This window comes from Oryza glaberrima, chromosome 3, assembly GCF_000147395.1.
Source record: "Oryza glaberrima chromosome 3, OglaRS2, whole genome shotgun sequence".
Taxonomy (NCBI): Eukaryota; Viridiplantae; Streptophyta; class Magnoliopsida; order Poales; family Poaceae; genus Oryza; species Oryza glaberrima.
Genome location: NC_068328.1, coordinates 35,217,548 through 35,240,338, shown reverse-complemented (window position 1 = coordinate 35,240,338; position 22,791 = coordinate 35,217,548). Strand labels below are relative to the sequence as shown.

The following is a 22,791-nucleotide window of genomic DNA, read 5'->3' as shown; positions in this document are numbered from 1 at the left end:
CTCAATGTTTTCATTTCCTTATGTTTATGTTTCTATTATATAGGTAAATTGAGGGTGATATGGCATGTCTATGTGGTGATTTTGGTGGCACCAAGTGTTATGTTAAACCACGTGATATGACTTGTTTGAACACTATAAAATATTAAGAACTAAAATGACCCAAGAGCAAAACTTTAGGGAACATATTGGCTATTCTCTCTAAACGTTTGGCAAACTGTAGCGTAATCTGGTGTAAAAGAAAAAATGAACTGCAGCGTGATTTTGCTATATATCACTCGAAAGATTTCTTTCTTATCTCTCACTCGATTTTCTCACCTAAATTTACAGTGTATTTTCTTGTAAGTTACAGTGTAATTTATAAAACTTACATTGTAATTTTTGTATGTTACAGTGTAATTTTTGAATCTTTGCATGTAAGTTTTGAAATTTATAATGGATTTGGTCTTTTTCTTAAAGATATAGTAATATTAATGTCCATTATGATGTTTTTTAGTTACTTTTTGTCTTTTACTCTAAAGATTAAAAATCTATGTGATACAACCATAAAAATCTTTTGAAAGATGTATAGATACTCCCATAGCAACCCGGCCCATCAATATCTTTATTACATCAAAGTACACGATCGAGGTTTTTTGTTTATTCAAAGTAGGGACCCAGTTCAGTACAAACAGAAAGTATGATAGATCCTTTTTACCTAATTGAAGTGGCATGGATAATTTACCCGGCACCCAGCCAGTGATATATGGAGGGATTGATTGATCGATGGATGAGCACGCATGATATGATTTACACACATCTTTGCTAAAGCTTGTGTACCTTGTAATTACTACTCCCTCCGTTTCAAAATATTTGACACCGTTGACTTTTTAGCACATGTTTGACTGTTCGTCTTATTAAAAAATTTTGTGAAATATGTAAAACTATATGTGTACATGAAAGTATATTTAACAATGAATCAAATAATATAAAAATAATAAATAACTATTTAAATTTTTAAAATAAGGCGAATGGTCTAATCCATACTAAAAAGTCAACGGTGTCAAACATTTTGAAATGGAGGGGGTAATTGTTTATGTAGCAAGACACATGTACATTAGCCGTATACTCAGGCAACTGTAGCGTACAATGAAGCAAACCTCATATACAACAAACCTTTACATCAAAGTAGACGAGATTTGTTTGTTTATTCAAAGGTACTCCTATATGAACCTTACTCCAATAAAAACGGAAAGTAGTATGCATGATAGATCCTTTTTACCTACTAATATAATAATTGAAGTGGCATGAATAGTTTACTCGGCAGCAACCAACCAACCAGGGAGATTGATTGATTGATTGATTAATCAGCAGGCATGATAAGATGAGAAATTAAGTATTAGTAATAATCTTGACAGCGTCCAAGATGTTCTTGCCCTGGAGCTTGCTGGAGACGACGAGCCTAACGTAGTCCTCCACGCTGATGCTCCGGTAGCGCGCCTCGCCGCCTCCCACCATCTCCTCCAGTGGTCCGTACGTCGACCCGAACGTGGCGTTGTGGAACGCCGCCACGGACACCCGCTCCTGCGCCGCGTCCACCGCCACCCGGTGCTCGATGCTCTTGTACCTGCCGTTCGTCACCATCTCGACCACGTCGCCGACGTTCGCCACCAGCGCGCCGGGGATGGGGTCGACGGGGATCCAGTCGTCGCCCCTCCTGATCTGCAGCCCCTTCACCGGGCTCACCTGCAGCAGCAGCGTCAGCCCCACGGCGTCCGAGTGCGGCGACACGCCCAGGACCCTGTCCCTCTCCTTGGCCGGGCATGGCGGGTAGTAGTTCATCCGCATGGACTGCGCCGCGGCGAGCCTTGTCATCTTGTCGGCGTCGCGCAGGCCCAGGTTGCGCGCCATGGCTCGGAGGAGCTCGGTGGCCACCCGCTGCGTCTCGAGGGAGTAGCGGTCCATGGAGCGGCGGAAGGTGGAGGATGTCTCCGGTGGCCAGAAGCGGAGATCGCGGTAGCTGGGCGGCTGCGTGGTGAGGAAGTAGAGGTCGGACCAGTCCAGCGTCTGGTCCTCCGACGTGACGAACGCCTGGCCGTAGCCCTCGATCCATTCCGGCTGCTGCGCGAACGCCGCCTTGTCGGCCAGCGGGAGGTTGAAGAAGGCCATGACGTCGCGCTTCATCTCCTCCACCGTCTCGTCGGCGATTCCGTGGTTGATCACCTGGAAGAAACCCCACTCCTCGCAGGCGTGCCTCAGCTTGGCGGCCTCCTCATGGTGATCGATGAGCCTGGCAAAGTCAACGACAGGTATCATAGCCATGGCATGGTGGTCGTCGGCGGGCAGGGGCAGGTGGTGCGGGCGAAGATAGCGGCGGAGGAGGGTGGGCGTGAGGTGGTCCGGGCGGGCGGCGAGGTCTTGCACGTTGGGCACCGGCAGCGAGCCACCCAGATTCCTTGGCTTCTTCTCCCAACACTCCATTGATTATTTCTTCTTCCTCGATCTCTACTCCAAGAGGTCTTTAACTAACTTCGGGGCTATACTAATACTATACATATACTGCTACGTGGTCGCAAATTAAGTCACACAAATTGACTCAGCTATCAGCTAGCTGGTCACCCTCACATAAACGTCGGACGAATCCGTCTTAAAAATGCACTCCCTAACTTCTCTTAATCCTTATCTTATAAATCATCTCTTACTGCTTTATGGTCTCTGAATAAGATCATTTTTGTCTCTCAAAACAAGTTGCAAATGATTGAAGTTGGTAAAAGTAGTGGATAAATGCAGTTGTCTAGCAAATCTGATAATAGTATTGGGATTTCATAAAGTGAGGGTGTTTTAATCTTTTTGTTTTATATTGGTTTTTTTGGCATTGATGAAAAATTAATTTTTTTAGGACGGATGTATTTTTTGAGCCGTTTTCCGTATAATCATGACATAGAACAAAAAGAAGCCGACAGATAGGCTCCCAAACTCACGATAGAGTCTTCAAGTTAAAAATAATAGATAAGCCATTTGAATGGAACATGATGATACATGTATCGGGTGATGGTACATCTTTTCTTCCAAATAGCCCTTTCTTGAATGACCCACATAAGAAATCGGATATTCGACCGTGGGATTTTGGTAATATGCCATATGTCATTGGCAAAAACATCCGGCTTCCTAGACTAGCCTGAGGGCACCTGGTAATTTATACAAACTTCTTTGATACCGACCAAGAACATGAGTAGGTATTATCCTTCGAAAGGCTCAAACCTGTATACACGATCATGTTCCTTTTCGCTCCCGAGCACACTGCACACCCGGACACACCCCGTTTACACTCACAGCCCTTGGTAAATCCTAGATCTGTGGTCGGATGCTAACGCTTACCATATCTTTACTTTAGTCAAACTCGGAGCGGATCGGTCCATAAACAATTTGCTCTGTTTTCACCATCCACATTAGCTTCTACTAGACGTGCTTGTGGGGGCCACTTCCAGTCCTTCACCTCGTCTATGTTATTTTCATTAGTCGATAAGTTTATTTCTGGTTGACTTAGTGGGAGCCTGAGAGTAACATAACATGTTTTATGGCCTAAAATTTCTACTAATAATAACGGGATTGTTATATGGCATTCGAATGAAACTTGGGGATGAAATCTTACAGATTTCTATTAATAATAATGAGCTTATCGACAACTTGCTTCTATGGCTGCATTTATAGGCCAATCATAGTGAATCCGGTGAATTCAAACAAAGTTCTGATATGAATAAAATTTCTATGCATAAACTTTTGGGATAATGTCTCGCGATGGGTTGGACCCATGTGGGCTAGACCGAACATGTTTGGCGCACCCAAGCTATGTGAACGTTCGCCCATTAGATCTACTCATTTGCATGGGGATATATTGGTCGAGGGGAAGTGAGAATAAAGATGAGGGTATTGCTAGTGGGCGGGTGATCGCTTCCCTCTCCTCCTAGCGATCACCCGTCCTTTGCCCCTAATACTCCTCTTTCATATCTCTTTTTTACTTTTATATTACATTATATTTTTTTAAAAAAATAGTAAAAGAAAATTCGAAAAAAATCTAATACTCTCATTCATATGCATAAACTTTATACCGTAAACTTTGCACGCATTAACTTTGTGTATAGAAATATTTTATATATAAAATATTTGAATCCGAATTTGAATTTGAATCGGGTATATAAACTTTTGATTTATAAACATTCGCTCTACAAACTTTAGGTGGATAAACTTTAGATGTGTAAACTTTAGGTGTATAAATTTACTAAAAGAGGAAAATATAAAATATTTGAATTTGAATTTGAATTTGAATCGGGTATATAAACATTCGACTTATAAACATTCGATCTACAAACTTTAGGTGTATAAACTTACTAAAAGAGGAAAAGGGAAAAAAAAACGATCGCTGGCAGCGATCGATCGCCCGTTAGCTGCATATAATGTTTAGGTGGTAAAGCATGCATCACACTCTAGCAATGTTTGGCTAATAGGAAATGGAAATGATTTCCAACCCACCAAAAGGCATCTTTCAATCCTAACCATTCATTCTCACTCTTTTATTTAATCCTAATGCTTCATTCATTTCCCAATCTCAATCCCACCCCCTATTTCCTATTTTCCAAACACACCCTCTGAATACACATCAATTTATTCTCCACTAGTAATAATATATTGATGGAGATGCAAGCACAAAGTTGTCATACGTACCGTATAAATACCAAATACTCCAATATTGGCGCAGGTACGTGGCCAGATGCAACATTGGCTCATACATATATATTTAGGCCAATATGCATGGATCAATATAAGGTCCCATCGATCGATCATGTTTTTTTTTACTTTTATGTGAAAAAAAATATTTAACCATGAAAGCTTAAGCAATTGCGTGCACCATCACCGGCCGTCGTCGATCGATCGATCATGCCTGGTTTCGGTTTCCTCTGCAAACATATATAATCCATCGATAATTAATAAATCAATCTACGTATATGCATATATGTTAATAATAATTAGCTAGGAAATTACTCTATACAGGAGTATATATATTTGAATGAATAAATAGAATTAAGAAGGAAGGAAGGAAGGAAGTGAGGTATGTATCGGTACTTGTTAGTATTATTGTTGTTGTTGCCGTTGGGGAGGGCTTCGCCGGCGGCGTGGGAGTGGTCGTCGTCGATGGTGGTGACGTCGTGTTGGAGGTGGTCGTAGTGGCGCCTGACGTCGTCGGCCGTCTTGCCGCCGCCGACCGCCGTGGCGATGAGCTCCCACCGGTTGGGATTGTCGCTGTCGTACGTCGCCAGCGCCTGCTCGAACCTCGCGTTTTCACTCTCGCTCCACGACGCCGCCATTGATCGATCGATCGATCGATCTCTGTTGCTTGCTTGCTAGCTTAATTACCTTGGAATTATGAAGAACAGTAGTGCTGCTGCTATAGCTAGTCAGTAGTCAGTGTTGCATGGACGGGATGGCCGGCTTGCTGTATTTATAGCTTAGATATATCCAATTAGGATATATTAATTACCTAAATTTGTCTGCGCTAATTGCAGTTATGTATTCATGAATCAGAATGTCGTAGCACTAGCTAGTCATACAATTAAATTAAATGCAAATAGCTTTATATATTAGTATATATATGAATGTCAGGAGTACCAATTGTTGTTGGAGATCCAATAATGTGAGGAGTACGCTCGGTTAATAAACAAAGAGAAAAAAATAAAGCTATGTATGCATCGCATCGGGAGGCTGGCCGGGCACACAACAAGGAACGGAAATGGGTTTTTTTGGGCCAAAATATGTTTTCGCTGGGTCCAGTCACTATGACAGCCGGCTTAAGTCAGTTACCAACGAAAATATATCTTCGTTAGCGGCTACCATATGACAGTACTTTTTCCGTTCCTGCATAACTCAATGTAGAATATGATATGACCTATTTTAATATAACGAATCTATATGAAAATTTATCCAACTTCATTGTGCATGGATAACAATCCTAGATTAAACTATTTTGGAATGGAAAAAAATACAAATCAAGAAATGAAGCAAATACATACTCCTTTCATAAAAAAACAAATCTAGAATTGGATATGATACATTATTCTGGACAAAGTTATATTCAGATTCGTAGTACTATAATATGTCACGTCTAATACTAGCTTGATTTTTTATGGAACAGATGAAGTACCCTATATCACTAGACAGCACAGCTACCTACCTACTAGGAATAGCGCCATTCTCTTCTATATATGCTCTTTAATTTTCAACAGCTATCTAAGCTAGTATAGTGATGAATCAGACTAGATGACTACTTATGTGAATTATGTAGCATTCGATCTCTACCGAAGCATGTTTTGATAAACTCAACGCTCTTTGAAATGTTGTATATGAAAACACAAAAATAAAAAAAAACATAGAAATTAATTGGAACGGCATGTTTCTCTTATCCTAATCCTACATAAACGAAAAAGATAAGAGAGAGAAGGGGAGCCTTCCGATAGCATCACAGAAAGCAAAAGGAAGAAGAGAAAAGTTTCCAACAGATATGACGTCTTCTTATTTATATATATGAAATTAATTAAGATACACACACACACACCATCCTCCGAAACATTTCTTACCATTTCCTATGAATTAAATGATTCCATACTTAAAAATTTCATAAAAAACTGAATCCTCCAAAATTTCTATGGCAATCATTCATTTCAAAGGGACCCTATAAAGTGTTAATAATCCATTCATTTGTTTGTAATTTTCGCCTCTCCTTTTAAACAGAAACGTTCAGACTTAAGAGAAGAGCGCGCATATTTGTCCGCAAAACTCTCATCAGTAAATAACGAGCCGGATTGAAGTTAATTTCTTTATTTTTCACCACGCCAATTCATCCCTTCTTGATAGTACACTGTTTACACATGAAAAGAAATGGTTCCAACAAAACTTGCAATGCAGAGGCATTAAAATTAGAGTGCTAACTAGCTAAATTAATCGTCATGTGTTGAGTTTTTTTTATAAAAATGTTCATCTTCATCTCCAACTCGATGTCAGTGCTATTATATGTTGCATTGCTATATATACTAGAGCGGGTTCGCGCGCTACGCCGCGCGGTTTATAACCGATTTGTGTTATTTGATCAGTACCGATGTAACAATTGATGGAAAGCGGCTTTTTTAAGTTGGCTGTTTAGGTCGTATTTAGTTGGCTATTTAGGTCGTGCAGCAGTAAGCATTGGATCTCTCTGTTGTTATCGTGGGCTGATCGGGCTAACATATCAAGGAGCTATGGGCTTTTGTGCTTATGTTTGACGTTGGGCTCTTAAAGGTGTGCAAGAGTATAAATAGTGGGCTGCTGGTGGGCTTCAGGATGCAAGGCCTTTTTCAGCTAAGGATGGATGTCCTAGGGCAACGTGTTGTGCTGTTATTGCATATGTTTTGTTGGGGCTGGTATATATGTAGGAGTGCTGGCTGTTTTTTTAATGCTAAATTGATGCGGTGGCGGCGCTGCTGATTTTAGCGGTTTAGCCAAAGGACATTTAGCTAGCATGGACGAACCTGTGCAAGGTATGTATGCATATACATCGATTAACCCTGTGGATTGAGGTGTGCTCTTTATTAATTTGTGGTGATAGTTTGGCTCGGTCTTTAATCTGCTCGATATAATGGAAATGGGGATGGGTGTTTTTTTAGTGGCACAATTATTTTTAAGTTGATCTGTCTTGGCTTGGAAGCCTATGGAATGGCCAATAGTATTTTACAGTTTGCAAGGTGGCTGTGTAGGCTGTTAATTGAACGATGACCTCAATCTATTTGAGCTATCTAGAATAGGTCATGTCTCTTTTAAAAAAATACAGATGATTGATGTGGTAGGGATTTGAATACCTGTTATTTCATTTGGTGATCTGGTAAAAAGAGATGGTTATATTTATATGTACCTGTGTAGGAAATTTTAGGAATAAGGGGAAAAGGAAAGGGGATGGACCTATGATGCTGCTATTCTTACTGACTGTTTTTGTTATGGTATAACAGAACAACGCCACCTTGTGCACATCAGGTCGAAAATGTTGTTGTCTGAGATCCTTAGAAGCATAGGCGCTAATGAGGCACGTTATAATTGTCATGCTGTCACTGATGGGTATGTTGGCTCTGCTGAGGCATCTGTTTATAGTGTAAGAGGAGGTGAAGAGCCATTTCTTGTTCGTGCACATGGCATCCCAGCTATAAGGCCATGTGATGTGGAAGAAAGTGCCGCACATGCACTAATTTCTGTTATCAAGAAAGAGTGCAGAGTGGAGATCGAAGATACGAACTAGCTTGATATGAATCGCTATCACGCTAAGGTGTTCCGACTGAAGAGAGCTCTTGGGAGAGTCAGGAAGGAACGTAATAGTCTTGCAAAGAAGGCTCGTTTGCTAGAAATTGGTTGGGATAGAGCTTTAGATTCATTGGCTTTTGTGAATCAAATATGTAATGATACATGTTCCTTTGCTTTAGGAGGCCCTGGTGCTGATGATCTTAATCATCGTGAGGTTGGAGTGCTATATGATGTGCATCGTCTTGGTGAATATGCTGAATCTAAAATGGATGAAGGGTTGGCTAACCTTAGTAGTGCTACTGATAGGTGCCTGTAAGAACATCTGTATGGATTGCTTTTGGGAATGAAGCTGACAAAAAAGAACAGGGGTTGTGACTGTTCTTATTAGCAGTAAGTTATTGGTAGGGTTGTTGTGGCTAATTGTAATAAGTGTGTGTTATATAGCAAATGTTGTGTATAGCTGGGCCTGGATGGATGAAACAATATGTATATATGCTATATGTTGGTTATGTATTCATGTCTATATAGAAAGACATATGCAGTTTGTAATGTAATGGTAATTTAAGCGGCTAGCTAAAATCTATCGTGTTTATGTATGATTATTAGTTATGCTTGTGTGGGTATGCGGTAACACTGGAGTAGCGTTATAGCACGATTGACTGATGTACAGATGTGAATGTTCTAGTGTTCTGAAATGGTTTGGATGTCTGCACTAATGAAAAGCATTGCTGAGAAGAATGGTGCCTGGTCGGATGCTCTGCACATAAAAAGGGAAAAAAAAAGAAGAAATCTATGTCTGCAGCCTATGCAATAGTTTTTTTTTTTACCTCTAATAGGACAGTGTATGCTGGAGAACAACTATCCGGTATAAGATAATCGATACATGGTCTGCAACCACCTGGATAGACATGCATAGGTACAATGGTTTCATATATAAGAAACAACAGAAGTGGTGATTCTATGGCACAAATGTAAGCAGATTGCTCAGGAAGGAAGTAGTATAAGCGGAATAGATATAGTACTATTAATAAGACTATGTCTTATCACTTGCAGCGATATTTGTCAGAACGTGCATATATTACAGACACCAAACACTGCTGATACTAATTCATTTATAATTTGGCTAGCTATTAGGGGTAGTGAGCCCATAACAGGTAAAACTAATATCGATTGGTCCAATGGCTTGCGCAAAAGAACATTTCTCTTTTCTATGTTGGCATTGCAAAATAGATTGACCAAAGTATTTTAGCTTTGCTTCAATCAGGGAGAGAAGTATGCGCGTTGCCATGCCAGGTGCAAAAGGTCACTTTGCTCTGGGGATATCACATGGGAGGCTCAAGTCCTGAAACGAAGAATGTAAAGCAGAGTCACATTTTTGCTATAACAAATGAGGAGGCAAGAAATACACAGTTGCTTGAGTATAGTTGGTCACATTTTGGCAGCTCTGGTGGCAGCTTGTCTACGAACAGTGTGCGCACAACAGAAGGCTTGCGACGATCATGTTCATCAGGAGATGAGCTACAAATGGAAGTTGTTTGAGTCATGAGGAAAAAGAGAAGAAATCAAAGTAAAACATGAAATTTTCCATTGGCACTAACCCTCCATGGCCAAGATTCTCATCAGCCGTAGAAGATTTACGTTTTTTATCTAGATGTGCTATAGCTATGACCTGATAAAGTATTAATGGTCAGGAAGGTCTGACAAAGACATATGCATATAATTGATGTGAGTATAAAATATATTGCTAGCCTGTGGAGTAGGTGGTGTTGCCTCATGCTGATCACCATGGCTGTCCCTTGTGTCCTATACAAAAAGGATATAATCTAAGAAATTATGGTAACTTAGATGTAACAGGTCACATATCCTTATAAGACAACAAAATTAGATTATACCTTTGTATCTGGAAGCACAAACGGCGTAGAAGGTGGCATAGATTGAGTAGAAGACAAAATGATGGCATGTGGTTCAACTGCATTAGCTGATGTTGAGCCATGTCCAGAAGAGCCCACGCAAGTATCATGGCTGGGTAGACAAATTGCATGGCTTGGATCTGGGTGGGGTAGCATAAGGGAATCCACCTGGTAGGATACCCGATTTCTTTGCAATGAGCCACGTGACACACTAGTTCTAATGACATATTGTCTGCCAAAAATTGCTTTGATCTCTGGTGGTACTATATCTCGTGCTCCATGAACAGATGCAACCAGGTTAAGAACAGGCCTGCCAATCAATTGTTCACCGATTTCTCCAAAGAAGGTAAACTCAGCAGCTTTGGCCTGATCGTTTGCCAAATCCGATGGATCGATACCCATGATAGCTACTCTGTACCTATTATAGAAGGCAGTTCAGACAGTTCTCAATACACATGGATTGAATTGTAGCATATAGATTGGTTCATCATGTAAAATACTTGAGAAAAGCTACAGGTGTGCATATGATAAGAGCACCTTGTTTCTATTGCATCAGTGTTGCATCTCAGGCATTTATATGCGTTTCCTTCTCTAGCTGTGCCTCTCTTATAGGTGCTGCATGCTATATACCACCAAGGCTCAGCAGGAACCAAATCCCTGATGATTATATTGACAACATAGCTATTGCCCTGGTTGACATGTGAAAAATGGAACAAGTAAAGGATGGCGCTAATAACATATGATGGAAATAATGATCACTAGTAGCGCTGAGGTAGGTTATATTACCAAGGCCTCATGGGGATTAAGGTCACAAATATCAGAAACTTTGACATTTATAGCTTCCTTCTGACCGAAGTTAGCCTCTATCATCCTGACCACCTGTGGGTTACCGTGAAGGCTTCAAATGTGAAAGAAGTTAGTGCTCTGGTTTGTAGGTTAGGGAAAAGCATTGATCTACATGACACATAAGGTAGCGAAAAAATATGTTGAATAAAGTAGAAGGATGTCTACGTGTATGAAAAGAGCAGAGCTAAGTGGCACCTGCTTATGAGGGAGATTGTTTCCTGGATTGGTGCGTTAGGATACCATCTACAGACAGTGCTACCCTGTAGGGCTAGCTGGCCTGTCAAAGATGGAAGAACACATCATGTGAGTTAGAACAGTGAAAATATGCAAATGAGATAGGAGGGATAATAGAACAGGAATTTATTTCTTACGGTCTCGAAATTTAACAGTTAAACCAACAAATAACATGACAACATGTCCATTGTCTGCTTGCTGCTGCAAGTTTTCAGCGTGGAATTGTGTAGCATGGGGACCCCATAACGCCACGACGGCAGTTTCTCTGCAAGCACATAAAAGAACTAAGAAGTGGAAAATAATGCAGATGACTTTTTAACCATCCATATTTGCTACTAATCAAGATGCCAGAGAATGTTCGTCTAGAAAAAAAAGGAGAAACATATATGTTTCCAAGAAATCGATGATGCACATGAAAAAAGCAATAATGATCTATCTGTGCATAGGTTGCTCATTTTGGATGGTAGCTTTCACTCACCCAGAACAGAAATATGTTTGGAATAGGTAACGTATCGATACGCACATACCTTCCATTGGTTATATGGTCATTAAGCACAGCTTTCATAACACCTGCATAAGAAACAGTCTGCACTAGCCCGATGGCTATCATTATGCCTATAGAATCTACATGGGAATATGAGGGAGGAAAACTGTATATGAGTAAATGAGGGCAGCAAGCTAGAAATGGAGAAGATTAATAAGCAATAATATAGATTGATCTGGGCCAAGGAGACTTACCTGAAAGAATATCTTTCTTGTAAGCCCGAGCTCTGAGTTCATCAAAAGAAAGAATTTTGCAGGCATAAGATGGGAACGTGGATGGTGGTCCAGTATCTTCTGTAACGGTTGTGTGAGCAGTGAACTTTGCCATCAACAGCCGATCAACAGGCCTATACTGGGGGCGTGCCTCGGCGACTTCGAAGTATTTGATGTAATACACAGCGCCTTCCTTTAGCAAAGGCTTGAACTGATCAACACGGCGTCCTGGGATTTGCGCATCCATCATGTCGCCCTGTTGATGTTTCAATATGTAAGAGGGTACGGAGGCAAATAGTGTGCAGAGAAAGAAAGCATGTACTCGGTGCTATACCTGCTCATCAAGCAGGACTAAATCAAGGCGCAAAATCTTGTCAGGCTCATTAGCTGTGGTGAACTCCGAGAAGCGGGTTGCCCGCACTCGTACGCGCCAACGGTGTGATTCCTGTGTGACATCCTTTAGGAGACTGTAATCCATCTGCAGGGCACAGAAAACACATCATGCAGGTTAGAGGGGAATTATACAAACAATGTTCTGCATGATATGAAGGCGCAAAGCTGTAATTGCTGAAGAGACTATGGTGGAGCATATAAGTTTTTTGTTTTTGGAGCTGAGAATTATTTTCAGTGCAGGGCATTTTAATAAATCATGTCTAAAAGCAGCTGATAGTAACAAGAGAGAAATATGGAAATTAAGAAAGAAGAATCGATAAGCACGCATGAAAGGCACTGGAACAAGCAAGTGATCAAACAGGAACAACACATATACGAACACAAGCTGGCAGTAAAGGCTAAACAAAAGGGAACAACAAAATAGGAAAGCTGCATCGACAAATGGGATCACAGAACAAAGAGCTTCACAAAAGAGCCATCACAGTGCTGCAGAGATAGCCACAATAAAACTAATCTACAGCAACGATAATATTTCGTTGTAGACGATGTTCTTGGTGGTGGAACAAGGATTTCCATCATCATCTTCTATCAATAACTTGAGTCCTTCCTTTGATGTAGCTCGCGAAACAGCAACATATAGCTGTCCATGTGTGAAGACAGGGTTCTTGAGGTATACACCAACATTTCCTAATGTCTGCCCTTGGCATTTGTTTATTGTCATTGCATAACATAGTCTGATAGGAAATTGCCTGCGCTGGAGCGTGAAAGGCCACTTCGGACTATTTCCACTTAGGACAATCCGTGGAATACAGACCAGCTGGCCAATATTTGTCCCAATCATGATTTTGCCCTCAAAAATAAAATCACCAAGTCGAGTAACCAGCAATCTTGTCCCATTGCAAAGGCCAAGTGATTGGTTGATGTTGCGAAGTAGGACAACTGCTGAACCAATTTTTAGGGATATGTGATGTTCCGGGAAGTTGTTTATGGATATCGAGTTTAGAAATTCTATGGGATACAACAGATCAAAATCCGCAGCTTTCTCAAGTGTATTTGCAATAGTGTCGCTGCTAAGATAGTCCTTTGCTTCTCCAGGTACTTTGGCAAGCATCATATCATTAACCTCATCAACAACTGCATTTACTAGACAGACTATTACGCGCTGAGCAAGATACGGGATGCAGTCATAGTTGGTCTGAAAATCTGGGTAGACAGCATCAATTATAGCTGTAATCTTGTCACCATGTGGAGTAAGCAACAATTCCTCAGGTATCTGTATCCATGTCTTTTCAACCTCACCCTGTCGTCTATCCATTGGAACACGTCCCTCACCAATGTCAAGAACCCATTTAGCGAACTCTGCTAGCTCATCCTTAGCTTGCTGCGAGAGCGATGGATTATGTAGCCTCATGTTAATGGTGAGGTGTAAGACTTCAACATGGTTCCACAATGCAGATTTAACCAAGGAAGCAGCCACCACATCAGCTCTTGTACCTTGCTAAATCACTGGCAAGACCTGCCTAAAATCACCACCAAGCAAAATTGCTTTACCTCCAAATGGCTTATGCGCATTACTTGCATCATCAGCGGACTGAATATCCCGAAGAGTTCTATCCAGCGCCTCGAAGCATAGCTTGTTTGTCATAGGCGCCTCATCCCATATAATCAATGATGCCTTCTTAATAAGATCTCCAAGTATTCTACCTCTACGAACACCACACATGGATTGATCATGTATATCTATAGGTATCCGAAAGCGTGAATGAGCTGTCCTTCCACCAGGCATGAGCAGAGCTGCGACTCCAGAAGAAGAAACTGCAAGAATGATCTCGCCTCTTGACCTCAGCCTTGCCATAATAGCATTCCACAAGAATGTCTTTCCTGTTCCACCATGTCTAGATATAAAGAAAATGCATTTTTCCTTATGAGCTAGCCTGTCAAAGACCTTGTCATATATCTTCTTCTGGTCATCATTCAAGCTGGCATACATGGACATAGACTCTTCATGGAGGCTGCCTTGGTTGAAACTGAGCTCTTATAAAATAAGCCTATTTCCTGCACTGGTATCCGAACATTCAGCTGGTGTCGGGAGATCGACTGATGAGATTGATAAGCCATTATTTGAGAAAATGCCATCCAATTCTTTGAGCAAGGTGTTCTGCAACATAACATCCGGAATAGCTCTACGCTGTACTCCAAGAGCTTTGGTTAGCTTGTAAGCAAAATCATCTGCCATATACTTCCAGTATTTATCAAACAAAACCCTAACATCACCTACATCACAATGTGCTAGAACAGTCATGAATAGGTTCCTGAGTTGGTATGCAGTAGCCCAGATAACTGCCTCTTCAAAGAGATGATCCCATTCAGCATCATCACCAATAAGACCACGTGCCTGGCAAGCTTCACGATAGGTGCTATATGTCACACCTTGGTATGTCCTGACATCTTCAAAAGTCATGCAACCTCGAGCTACCATCAGCAACATTCTAAGGTAGAATGGCTCCCCAGCACTTGGATGAATATGCCTTAACCTCCATATTTTGGTTCCTCTTTTACGTTTTGTTCAGACTTTTTTGTTGGAGTCCCAGTTAAACTTGGAGGGAAACTCACAGTATGTGAGATCCCTGGCAAAGATGTGTCGTTGATTAGCAACAAACCATTCAGTAAGCATAGTTCTGGAAGAATCAGGGTCTTCTATAACCTCTTCATGGTATGTCACAAACTGCATATTGGGCATGTGCACAACAAGCCGCTCAACAGAAGGAGTTCTTCCATGTATCTCAAACTCATATAATCTCCAGTATGATTCACAAGTTGATAGATATCTGGACTTGATGTACTGCATAACCTCATCTATCCCACCATTGTTGGCGCTGCTAGTGTCTGCCTCCTCTGAATCCTTCTGCTTGAAAGCAAACGCAGTACAATCACTTCATTTATTTACATACTTAAAAAGGTACTTCATAAGGTACGTTTTATTGGACCATTCCACATTGATATGACCTTGAAATTTCTTGAGAAGAGCTAGATTATAAGGGACGACCCACCGATTATCCAGCTTAACTCCATTCTTTACCACATAGCAACCATTGTTGCGTCGTCGATAGATAGGATAGCCATCATCATCTATGGAAGTCACATCACAGAATTGTTTTGGATACCCCTTTGAGCACCTACCATCTTTCATGCAAGGAGAATGTGGATTGTGCTCACCACATGGGCCATGTATCATGAATTCATCAACAAGACCAAACCTAAATTTATCAGTGCCTATATCTGGTATCTCAGCACTTATAAGGCTATCAATGAATGCAGGTGAAGGATCTCCAGATTGACCCATGAGCCATGTTAATGTATGAGAATGCGGCAATCCCCTTTTTTGGAACTCGACAGTGTATACAACTGGAAAATAAAACAGCAAGAAAAAAGATATGAACAGCTAGTAGAAGCAATACATGTGGTGGTAAAGAGATGTGTATAAAGACTGGATAGCTATAATCAATGAGATATGGAACTTACCAGCTTGTATTGGACCGAATGCCTGTCCATTCTTAATATATGTAATGTACTCATCTAGCTTCATATGGTAAACACGTGTGACCATATCACTTCTATCATTTGGTTTCTGGCCTAGCTCAAAACGAATCGCCTGAGTAATTTCTGGCCATTTAGGATTACATGTGAAAGTTGAAAATATGTGAGGAGGACCGTAGGCACGGCACAACGCCATTGAATCATGGTAATTTTGCACCATGTATCGCCTTCCTCCAGTGAAACTTGATGGCAGAATTACCTTTATACCAACATCTTTTCCATTAGTGTCTCCCCTACCAACAGCATCAGATATACCTTAATGTGTTTCAGAGCGAAGCTTCTTCTGGCTCAGAGTATGGAAGTTGAGGCGAGATGTCTCAATACATGAGAAAGCATTAACAGCGAGCTGATCAGAAAGTCTACCACAACAAGTAAATGGGTTGGGCTCATCCTTTCGGTAGTGGCACTCATACCGATAATATTCAAGCATGGACGCCTCATCACGACTCCCAGGCGGCTGATCATCTACCTCTCTAAGCTTAATGCCAGCACGAAAACCAACATCACCATATGGGAAGAGAAGTGGGTACTGCAGTGACATAAGAGCTGGATGAATGGGAGAAAGCTGACTCAATTCACCTGAATGCTTCTGCACAACGACATCAAACTTTGATATCTCAGAAGATGTACCAGGAACAATGAGCGCAGCCAACTCAGAAGCAGTGGGAAGGCAGTAACGATCACCCTGAGAATGACCTGATCCAATGAGTTTGATAGCAATTTCAGGAGCACTTGGAGAGAGCAGCTTGTCTCGAGCAAGCCGGAACTGTTGCACAAGAGGATTGCATTGGTCAAGCATAGAGATAAGCTCTTGTACAATAGCAGGGTCAGGGACATCTGCAGCACTGTCAGCATGGTCAAAAATATTAAGTCTGTTTTGCAGCTCATTGGTGGTGTCATATATGTATAGCTGTGCATACTCCGGGCGCCGTCCAGGAGCAGGAAGCAAAGAACCTATTCTATGATGCACGACACCATTGATACGGAAGACATGAGGGCCATGACCAGTGTTTATGCTCATGTCAATGTTAGCTCCAAGTTATGTGAATGCAAATAATGAATTATACTGCCTGATGAGTCGCATGAAAGAGCTTGAACGGGCGCCGCCATCAAAACGAATCAATGATTGTAGGATAGGAGGGAAAGGCCTATGCACAGGTAAGGAGATCTTCCCACCACGGCAACACAAATTGTATGCAATCTTCTTAGCCCTATGCGAACTCTGGCTAACGACTCTTTCTTGGTACCAAAAAAGTGCACCACAATGATTGCATTGATAATCAGGACCACCATAGTAAGAACGTTCTGGGTACGTAGCTGCAAGAATGGGGCAACTCATAAGCAAGGGAGCATGGATATATTTTTCCAACGGTAGATATAGAGTCCAAAAGCAGTGAGAAAAGTAGAGCGAAGGAAGGTTGGCACTAAGTTATCACCTTTAAGAATCTCCATGTAGTCCTTTGGTATAGAATATGAGAACCTCACTGACGGTGAATACGGGATAGCCTCTGTGCAAACAGAACAAGAACGGGGCAACGGAAATAGAAAATAAGAAACAAAGAGAAAGGAAAGCAATAAGAGCATCCACCTAGTTGACCGCAAAGAAGGGTTTAGATAAGCAGGTGAACAACCTTTGCGTACAATGACACGTGCTTTCCTAGCTGCCCGCCGTTTTTCCCGGTTAACCCGAGCAATACGTGATGGTACTATTGGACAGAAATGGTCTCCTATGGACAACATAAATAGGCACGGCAATCAATAGCAAGAAAGAAAAAGGTTATAGGTAGCCGAACAACAAAACAAATAGCAACATGTAACTAACTGGCAGAGTGGGTAGGATGAATGAGGGAAGGCCCATGACTCCCTGTGGAACACTCAGATGAGGAGGCAGAATGAGAAAATGGAAACAAAATAAATTTGTGTTGGCACGAACGAATGAGCAAACACATGAACATAAGCATATGAATATACGCTCCGAGCATACAACGTCGCAACGAGAGAACAATTGTAGTGAAATATGAGAGAACAAATATGCAATGGGTGAGGAATGGAACTATACAATGAGATAGCGACGATCACTTAGAGCGTACATACCTATTGAGAACGATGAACCACCTGTGAACATTGGGCGTTCATCACAAGCACAGGATGAGGATGGTTCATCTATCGCCGAACAAAATTGTGAATCAGCAAATAAAAACAATCAATAAACATGGTGATGAGCTCGCTAACTCTGAGGATACCGAGCATATGTACCTATGGGACATGATGAGCTTGCCGCGAGCACTGATCGCTCATTGGCAGCATAACATGAGGATGACTCATCTATTGACGTTCAAAACTATGAATCAGTGAACAACAGGGAAAATGTGCGCTAATAGCCTCGCTGGCTATGAGAACACCACATGCAACTATAATAAGATCAGCAAGTACCATATGCACACTTCCGCGGGCAGATGCATAGGGATCTCGACCGCTCCATGCGGCAGCTGTACAGCAAGAAAAGAAGCCAACAAAACACAGACACATTGCAGATACATATGAATGGGCATGCAATGTAAAAACAAATCATAAACGAGAGAGGCATGAACCACCACAGAAACATGGAACGAAACACAGATACAGATAAGTAATGTCTGAATACTGGCATAGAGCACGATATATCCCATGGACACAGGGTGGGAAACCATGAAGAACAAATCCAGGAGGCAGGTTCAAACATAGATACACCTAAAGATGTGTTAAAAACAAACACAAAAGACGAAAGACATAATGACATCGAGAGTCTGCCCGAAACACACCATGGCATAAGGTCTGACAGAGGACGAAGACCATGGCCGCAAAACCAAAGAACCACGGGGCAACATAAGTGAGCAAAAAACATCCTAAATACAGAAGAGCAGCTTATCACCAATGGATGTGTATTAAGCAGGCATAAAAATTTTTATCCGATTTATGTACCTAAGAAGTGGTTACAATACAAACAAACTACATTCCCAAGAAAGCTTTGGCTCAAGCTGCAATATAACTGGTCGGTTTTTGGCCATTCAGCTTTCAGTAACAGGACAGGCCCAGATCTTTACAACTAAGCGTTTCACATTTTTTTTTCTCTAAACTTTGGATGGCATAAGTAAATGTTATCTGACCCTCCCAAGGGCCAAGGCTTCTTCCTACTTTGTAGGACCTTTACTCTGCAGGAATATTGAACCATGCTCTAAAAAAGGAAAACAAAGGAGGGGGGCTATCACACTCCTTCCTCACGAGTGCAAGAACATCTCTTGTGATTCCTAGTGCACAAAGCTAACTTCTTGGCATGCTTTACCACACCATTTTCCTTGGGGATTAATTTTCTTTTCTCCTAGCCACCTTTCAAATTTATTCTCGGTGCTATGTATATGTGCTAATGAATTCAGAATTTGTCATACAGAGGTGGGATGCAGAGAAGCACTTCGCATGATCTCTCTATTGTCGAATCTAAAGGGGAAAAAAAGAAACCCCACATATGTGGAATCAACCGAACAGGCATCCCAGCGACTGAACAAACTGATCTATAGAGATCAGAAACGAAAGGAAACAGAGGCAACCTATGAAAGAATGTAACTTAGCAGGACGACAAAAAAATGAATTAACATAAATATGTGAAGGAATCAGCGAATTAACATAAACATGTGAAGGAACTGTTTCCTGTTAATTGAAGGGGGCAAAATAAGGATCAGAAATCAACAAAGCAGATATCTCGCCGATAAAATCACCTCATCGCATACACACCGAATAAAAGGTGGTAACCAGTGCACGAGAGAGCACAAAATACCTTTGCGAGCAGTAGACGAGGGAGGCAACTCCCTCCCCCAAGTGAAAACGCCAACAGAGAATCCCCAATCCAGTAGTGCAGCCTAGAAAGCAGAAAACCCAAAAATCAGTGGGCACACGCATGATCGAAAGAACCCTCGAACCACAACGGCGCAATCTAGAGCAAGGCGTAGGAGGAAAACAACATAGCACAAGGGAGGATACGATCAGCGACGATACCGTGCGGAGAAAAAAAGATGAGCTGAGGAAGAGCAAGAAAGAATAGAACCAGCGCTCTCTGTAGAAGAAAGGGAGGGAAACGGACAAACCATCGCCTGGCCATGGTCATGGGGCTCTCCGCGTGGTGGAGCAGTGAGCAGCAGCCAATCCTGTCACCGCCGTATGCCATAGCAGTCCACCATCATAGCTCGAGAGTCGAGACAGGGGCGGACAGAGAGAGGAGCGGCCCCGCGACTCTGAGCGCTAGAGCCTCGCCGATGGCCGACACGCGGTGGCACCGATTCACGACCAAAGCGGAGGAGCCGAGGAAGACAGCGGCTCGGCCAATGCTAACCGGGCCCAGCATACAGGAAGCACACGCGTCGCGAGCTGAATGGCAGACCCACCGACAGATGAGCGCACAGGGAAACGACGAGCGCACAAGGCCGGCAAACCGGACTAGCGATGGGCAGGAACAGGCCGTGTTGGGCTAGAGAGGCATTTGGGCCATATAACCACTAACCTGCCTAACCACCAGATCACTATTAAGAATCAACGTGTGCATACCGTATTGGCTGCCGTCTGTCCAAATCGCTGGGAAGCCGGCAAATGTAGCACCTTTAAGAAATTTAGTATACTGAAAAAAAAAAAGATTATTAGCAAATCACGTACGAATTTGGCATGGCCTATGACGTATGTACACGGCCGGCCAGGATCCATTTCATCTGAGCAAAATACATATATATTGTGGCTAAACTTCGTCAAACCTTCCTTTATGCCTAACAATATATCTATATTTGTAAGGTATATCTAAAGGAACGATATTAAACAGCAACTATCTCCAGCTTTTGGCTCAAAGATAGGCATAAACGAGCATTCGATCGATAAAGATGAATTAATCCGTCGTTAGCTAGCTAGCTTAATTCATTTGAACATATAAGTGAAGCATGCATTCTCCAGAATTTGCAGCTAGTGATATGTAGATTCCTCTTCCTTTATGATATTATATATGCATATAGTGATTGTGAGATTGAGCCTATCAAATGAAGTGTTTGTGTGTATGCTTGATTCGCAAGATGATATGCTATCTCCACCAACCCTTAATTTTACACCGTTCGTACATCTTTTATTTGACCGGTTTCAGATAATATCTATAAATGTGCCCATAGTTAATCAGAGAGAAAAATTCATATATATCAACCACCACAATGGACCGACAGAGTTAGTTTGTGGACCAAAATGCCTTTAGGATAAGCCATGTTTTTTCTGGTCGAGTATTCTTTTAGAGTGTAGAGGTTAACGGAGACAAATAAGTTTGTACGAGATTGAGTAACAACAACGTCCATTGCAGTTTCAACGAGATTTTTGAAAGAATCTCATGCGGTACTATTATCTGGCACTGATCGATGATGAAATCCTTGTGATTCGATTTGTGTTGTTTCCCTCCTGCCTCAGTTTTTACTCCGATTTGACATGAGGAGTTAGGAGTGCCACTGGTATGAGTGATGAAATACAGAGCGGCTGAAAGGCTAAGAAACTTTCCTGGCATGTTCATGTGTCATCAAGAGAATAGCCGAACAAATACATGCAGTCACACAAGATGCAAATATACATACAGTTACTTTAGTTACTCTAGTTGGAAGCTGACGAGAGATAGTAATGATGATGCCTTTCGAAAGACCATAACTAGTGGCTATATATTCTCATGAGGATCCTGTGGCACAAATGTACTCCTGTAGTAGTATTAGTTTTTTTTTTCTTTTTCTAAGTGGGTAGTAGTATTCGATTAGTTTTAGGCCCTGTTTGGGGGAGTTCTCCCAGCTGCAGTTTTTCCCAAAAGCTGCTTCTGCTAGAAGCTCCCCCAAACAGTCCACAGCTTCTGAGAATCTGTAGTTACAGATTCTGAAAAATGAACTAAGAAGCCAGAAGCTGGAGAAGCTGGGTTTCAGAGCTTTTCCAGATTCTTAGAAGCTGGCTACCAAACAACTGCTTCTCAGAATGTAAAGCTCCCTCAAACAGGCCTTTAGTAGTGTAGCAGCAGCTAGCTCCATGAGTCAGTCAGTCAGTACCTTAATAATTTTCTCAAGAACCCGATGAGTCCCAAATTGAGATACCGGTCGGCACAGCCCTGCAATTCTTCTGGATTTTGTGAATTTTCATCAGATTTATAGTTATCCAACCAGGCGCTGTTTTAGTGGGTTCCAGGGTGTAGAGAAACAAACTTTTATGGACAGTTTGGCTTGATGGTCTTCGCTTTATGGTCATGTTATTGCCAATTTCATATTCACCGCCAGAATGAAATGGATGCCATTTTTTTGTAATACAAGTGGTGAAGAATCACATAGTCACCTGCTGATGCAATAGCTTTGATCTTTCAAGTTTCAACTCTTGCATGCCCCAGGACCAGGTTCAATTCTGACGGTCAAGTGGAACTGTGGAGGATACGGGCGACCAAAGGATTTCTAACCAGTGCTCAATTTCATATACACAATTTTACAATCATATCAATTGATTTATACCATTATAATCTAGTAAAATATATAGTGCAAACCTGAAAATTACTGTTGGATCTAAAAATAAACATACTGAGAGTAAAAGTTTTATTCAGGGTGATATGGACAAATATCGTTTTCAAATTCAACGATAATTTTTAGGTTTACACAATATTATGAGGTTTGCACTATATATTTTCTCATATATTTCCCCTTATAATTTAGGTCCACCATGATTTAGTGGTCAAAATTTCTATGTTTTT

General features: G+C 41.5%; 3 protein-coding genes across 3 annotated transcripts; all 3 read right to left on the bottom strand.

Annotated features, from left to right (window-relative positions):
- Nucleotides 1-1,054: 1,054 nt before the first annotated feature.
- On the bottom strand, nucleotides 1,055-2,625 carry LOC127765779 (S-norcoclaurine synthase 1-like). The gene has a single exon (XM_052290735.1). The coding sequence runs from the start codon at nucleotides 2,455-2,457 to the stop codon at nucleotides 1,369-1,371; it is 1,089 nt and encodes a 362-aa protein (XP_052146695.1). The 5' UTR covers nucleotides 2,458-2,625; the 3' UTR covers nucleotides 1,055-1,368.
- Nucleotides 2,626-4,909: 2,284 nt separating this feature from the next.
- On the bottom strand, nucleotides 4,910-5,424 carry LOC127768941 (protein RADIALIS-like 3). The gene is made up of 2 exons (XM_052294610.1): nucleotides 5,098-5,424; nucleotides 4,910-4,931 (listed from the first exon to the last, which is right to left on the bottom strand). The coding sequence occupies exons 1-2, from the start codon at nucleotides 5,337-5,339 to the stop codon at nucleotides 4,910-4,912; spliced, it is 264 nt and encodes an 87-aa protein (XP_052150570.1). The 5' UTR covers nucleotides 5,340-5,424.
- Nucleotides 5,425-9,659: 4,235 nt separating this feature from the next.
- On the bottom strand, nucleotides 9,660-20,226 carry LOC127766466 (replication protein A 70 kDa DNA-binding subunit B-like). Its single transcript, XM_052291501.1, has 14 exons — nucleotides 20,058-20,226; nucleotides 19,840-19,921; nucleotides 16,608-16,794; nucleotides 12,373-12,516; nucleotides 12,021-12,294; nucleotides 11,810-11,906; nucleotides 11,420-11,547; nucleotides 11,244-11,325; nucleotides 10,989-11,100; nucleotides 10,740-10,891; nucleotides 10,185-10,620; nucleotides 10,042-10,095; nucleotides 9,891-9,961; nucleotides 9,660-9,810 (listed from the first exon to the last, which is right to left on the bottom strand). The coding sequence occupies exons 1-14, from the start codon at nucleotides 20,224-20,226 to the stop codon at nucleotides 9,660-9,662; spliced, it is 2,139 nt and encodes a 712-aa protein (XP_052147461.1).
- Nucleotides 20,227-22,791: the final 2,565 nt, after the last annotated feature.

Bases quoted from the DNA above. Each gene is read 5' to 3' on its own strand.
- LOC127765779 (XM_052290735.1), bottom strand. From the start codon at position 2,457: ATGGAGTGTTGGGAGAAGAAGCCAAGGAATCTGGGTGGCTCGCTGCCG.
- LOC127768941 (XM_052294610.1), bottom strand. From the start codon at position 5,339: ATGGCGGCGTCGTGGAGCGAGAGTGAAAACGCGAGGTTCGAGCAGGCG. The intron at 4,932-5,097 runs GTACCGATACAT...ATATGTTTGCAG, and splicing joins AACAACAATAATACTAACAA to AGGAAACCGAAACCAGGCAT.
- LOC127766466 (XM_052291501.1), bottom strand. From the start codon at position 20,226: ATGGCATACGGCGGTGACAGGATTGGCTGCTGCTCACTGCTCCACCAC. The intron at 12,295-12,372 runs GTATAGCACCGA...AAACATCAACAG, and splicing joins TAGTCCTGCTTGATGAGCAG to GGCGACATGATGGATGCGCA. The intron at 10,096-10,184 runs GTATAATCTAAT...CTTTTTGTATAG, and splicing joins TTGTGCTTCCAGATACAAAG to GACACAAGGGACAGCCATGG.